The 4,076-nt window shown below is 46.6% G+C and overlaps 1 protein-coding gene across 1 annotated transcript; it reads right to left on the bottom strand.

The window, feature by feature from the left end:
- On the bottom strand, window positions 1-2,228 carry LOC119462372 (elongation of very long chain fatty acids protein AAEL008004-like; the record flags this gene model as incomplete). The annotated part of the gene is given in 3 exon segments (XM_037723715.2): window positions 1-1,956; window positions 1,958-2,059; window positions 2,061-2,228. Coding segments are annotated over 3 exon segments (798 nt in total), but the record flags the coding sequence as incomplete, so codon positions are not given.
- Between the last annotated feature and the right edge of the window lie 1,848 nt (window positions 2,229-4,076).

Here is a 4,076-nt window from a genome sequence, read left to right on the forward strand (position 1 = left end):
GTCATGACGGCTGAACGCGGCGAGCTTGCGCTTCAGGTCTTCCCTCGCGTTGCGCGTGTTGCTTGGAAGTAAGCGGAAGTGCGCACGTTAGCAGTTCTTGAGGCCACAGCGGCGTCCACTGGTTGTTCTCGCCGGTCGAGGAACGATCGGTAATCTGCGCCTTAGTTAAACATATAGTGGAGTGGGCCATGTTCATTCCACTTTTGCATATAAGCTGCGCAGAAATGCGAAAAAGGCTTCGTTTGTGGCGCACAAAGAATCACGTGAGAGCGCTATCGACCATACTACATAAATAAACATTGACAGCGAGAAAAAGATTGCGTGAGAAAGAAACGAATGCAATTTCAGTTCTTCGACTACATTACGATGGCTACATACCAAGTATTATGATAAATACCATCGGTGACAAAAAAATGAAAAAAAAAACAGGTCGAAGAATAGTCGGAAACTTGTTTTATTATGTTCAATCCTGGATACCATGGGACATGCCAAAAAGCGTTCTCTTCAGTTCATCGCCGAAAATAGTCACCCGCTTATGCATCATACAAGCATCGAATATCACTCCTAAATATGCCTATAGGCATGTACCACAGCAATGACAGTACGGGACATTTTCTTAGATCTTCTGCTCTTCAATTGAAGCGTCTATGCTTTCTGCAGCTTCGCGAGAAGGTATTTACTTTCTCAGAACTGATTATGACTTTTGCACTCTGCCGGATCGAGTGCTCTGTTGTCTGAAAAATGACTCAGCAAAATTCAACCACATCTTAGCATGACTGCCACGAAATTCTGTAAAATCAATAGCTGTCACCAAGACATCTTATTCGGTAAATTAGTACCCCAAAGGTCACGTGGCATATTCAGGCATTTTGCAAGGTATCTAACATTTCCACATGCTGAGACGGCAAGTTACACCATAGAAATCACAAGAAACTCTTCCAACTCACTTCATAGTTACATCAGAACAGTCTTTTTCTCAACTGGTTGCATATTGTGACAACGTGAATACAGAACTCAACCAGCCAGATGTTTCGATTATGTTAAGCTAAGGGAGACTTCGAATTCGTGCGAACTTATCTTCTCCGCTCCTCTAAAAACTTCAACCCAAATCTTACTTTCATATTCCAACCAAGTGCTCCTAACGGTTATGTTTCAGAAATGCAGTACACTCCCAAACCAAAAGATGAGGAAAGTTCTCATGAAGCCCACAGAGCCAGTCTAGGTCGGTAATGCAGCTTGGTGACGCAGGGAACTGATGAAACACAAACATCTATCTTCTGTTCAAGTTGTCAGCAAAATTTACAACGAAAGGAGTGGACACAAGATCACTCCCACGTAAGTTATAGGACATCCATCAACGAGTCTTGAATTGTGGCGCACAGGTGTTTGATGTCCTCAAGACTCACACAAGACATGGTTCAGGAGCAATTAACGGGTTTTCGAACGCTGCCGGACGTATGCAGTGTAGTAGAAGTCCGTGAAAAGGCTGGCAAATAGGATTCCCTCCAGAGCGCCGACGAAGGCGAGGACTCGGGATATACCGCAGTCAACGACAACTGGTATCAGGGCGTGCAGAGCGAGCGCGGTGAACTGGATGATCTGGAACAGAGTGACGTACTTCTTCCACCACAATTTCGGCCGCATCGCGGGCTCCAGTGCGGAGAGAGCGTAGTAGATGTACATAACGACATGCACGGCAGAGTTGAGCAGCGGAAAAGAGTACACGTGTCCCGTGATCCCCAGCGTTAGCACTAGCCACACGGACCACAAGGCGAGCGAGTGGTGCAGCAAGTGGAGGAAGCTGAGGTGGCGCGTCTTCTTCCGCAGCACGAAGAACAGCGTGTCCAGCATCTCGCCGGCCTTCATGAGCATGTAGTACCAGGCCTTGTCCAGAAAGAACATATTTATCCCAGTGGGCCTCGGGTCCGTCGGCCAGCACAGCAGGCTCTGTACCGTTCCGCATTCCCATGTAGGTCAGCGTGATGTAGATGAAGTAGAAGCTCAGCGCCACCATAGCCACGTTATAGGCGAACACGAGATTTCGTATTTTGTAGGGCTCAGCGATCGCGCATGAGCCAGGGTCCGAGCCGGGAGGCGAAGAGCAAGTAGATTCCGATGAGAGTCACTATTGGCACTGGGCTGCCCATGAATGGCCAGTCGCTTGTCCGTGGGTCCGCAAGCTTGACGTAGTGGTCGTGAAGACTGCCGAACGCAGTCGTTCGTTGCCGTCGTCATGTTCGTGAACATCGTGACAGCTCGAGCGCAAAAGTGAAAGTGGCACGGCTCCTGGTTGCGGACGAAACTGGTGTCTTAACCGTGTCTTTTTCCGATCTAGGGGAAAGTACGCATTCTCCGCACACTGCGTCACGTGTCCTCTCAGCGCGTGTTTGTCTTGTCGGCTACACGCCAAGTACAATAGCCGTGCCATCGTATTCGTCCGAAGGGCCCTTTTGGTGACAGAGGGGGAAATAGGCGACGGTCGTTTGGCATTAACAAGATGCATTGTTTCCGAATGGCCCTGAATCGGTCCGACGTCTTTCGACTCGACCTTGTTTACGGTTGCGTTGAGGAAAAAATCACCTTCGCATGTGGGTGCAAAGGGCATGACCAAATCTCACCGCATGGTTCTTTTGCTGGTTTCTTTTTCTTCAACCGACACCATAATTGCACAGAAAACCTTTGTATATATGTATATATCAGGACATCCAAAGTGATTCCTCTCACGAACCGACTTTCCTAGAAAGGGATTACCCGTGTTATTCACGTCCGCCTCGTAGTTGAAGCTTGCTGCGGCGAAGAAACAATTTCTAAAGCAGACTTCACCAATTGCATTATCAAGGTTCTCGCACTGAATAGTGTTGATAGTTTTTTTTTTTCGCGTGTGTTTATGTACCCTGAATGCGTCTTTTTGCTTTCTATAGGATACTAAAGTGGTAAATGCGAGACACTGAAATACAATCTAGATTTTCTGGAAATCACTGGAAATGGCTTGGTCAGGAACGTGCTCCGCATTCTGCTGTTGTAAAGTGGTAAACAGCCAACAATATGTGATTACTATTTTTAAGGTAGAAGTTGGCGGAAAAGTTACGAGACAGGCATCTAGCGCGAAGTCAGAAGATAGCGTTCTATTCTACGGGGAGCAATCATGAACATGAGTCATTTTCCATGTGGTGCGCTTTTGTTCCCCAGAAATGTACGAAAACTAGACAAAACGACTCCCACACAAATGCAGGACGTCAGCGATATATATTCAGTAACTTTTTATAAGGCAATAGCCTTCATAAAAACAACGAAAAAATTGTTGACACTTGGGAATCTATGTGAAGGGAAGTTTTTTTTTTAATTATGTGGTTGTACGTGCCAAAACCACGATCTGATTATGAGGCACGCCGTAGTGGGGGACTCCGGAATAATTTGGACCGCCTGGGGTTCTTTAACATGCACCTAAATCTAAGTACGTACATCGGTTTTTCGCAGTTTGCCCCCATCGAAATGCGGTTGCCGTGGCCGGGATTCGAACCTGCGAACTCGTGCCTAGCAGCCCAACACCATAGCCACTGAGAAGCCATGGTGTGTGGAAAGTTTTTGTAAAGCGGTGAATGAAATGCTATAAATGTGCCGATTTCATTCCTTCAGCTTTGGCGCAAAGGAAACAGGTGCTAGCATATGCTCTCGCGTACCCTTGCTCTGCAGTGTAACAAACATTATACACTGCTTGTATTTTTGCCTTTGTTCTAATGCACTTTAAATGTTCTGGCGCGTCTTGGCCGATCCATCGTTGTGGGTATGTGTCATAGTATGCAAATCAGAAACATCTCAAAGAGCTAGCTGGATATGGGGGGAGTGTGGTTGCGTCCGCGGGTGGATAGATAGTATGAGCCTCGAGTGCCTAATTACGCAATCGACAAGCGGTAGTAATGATGGCGTAATCACGCTTTCTGATCATTCACTGTAAAATTTGCTGCTTACGCCCAAAGCAGCTATCTTGGATGTGGATTATTACCCTTTATATTTATACTTCGATTCCCTTTATCACGAGCGCTTTAATTCACCAAGGTTGTTTTAGATATGGGTTG

Source organism: Dermacentor silvarum, chromosome 8 (genome assembly GCF_013339745.2).
Source record: "Dermacentor silvarum isolate Dsil-2018 chromosome 8, BIME_Dsil_1.4, whole genome shotgun sequence".
Classification (NCBI taxonomy): domain Eukaryota; kingdom Metazoa; phylum Arthropoda; class Arachnida; order Ixodida; family Ixodidae; genus Dermacentor; species Dermacentor silvarum.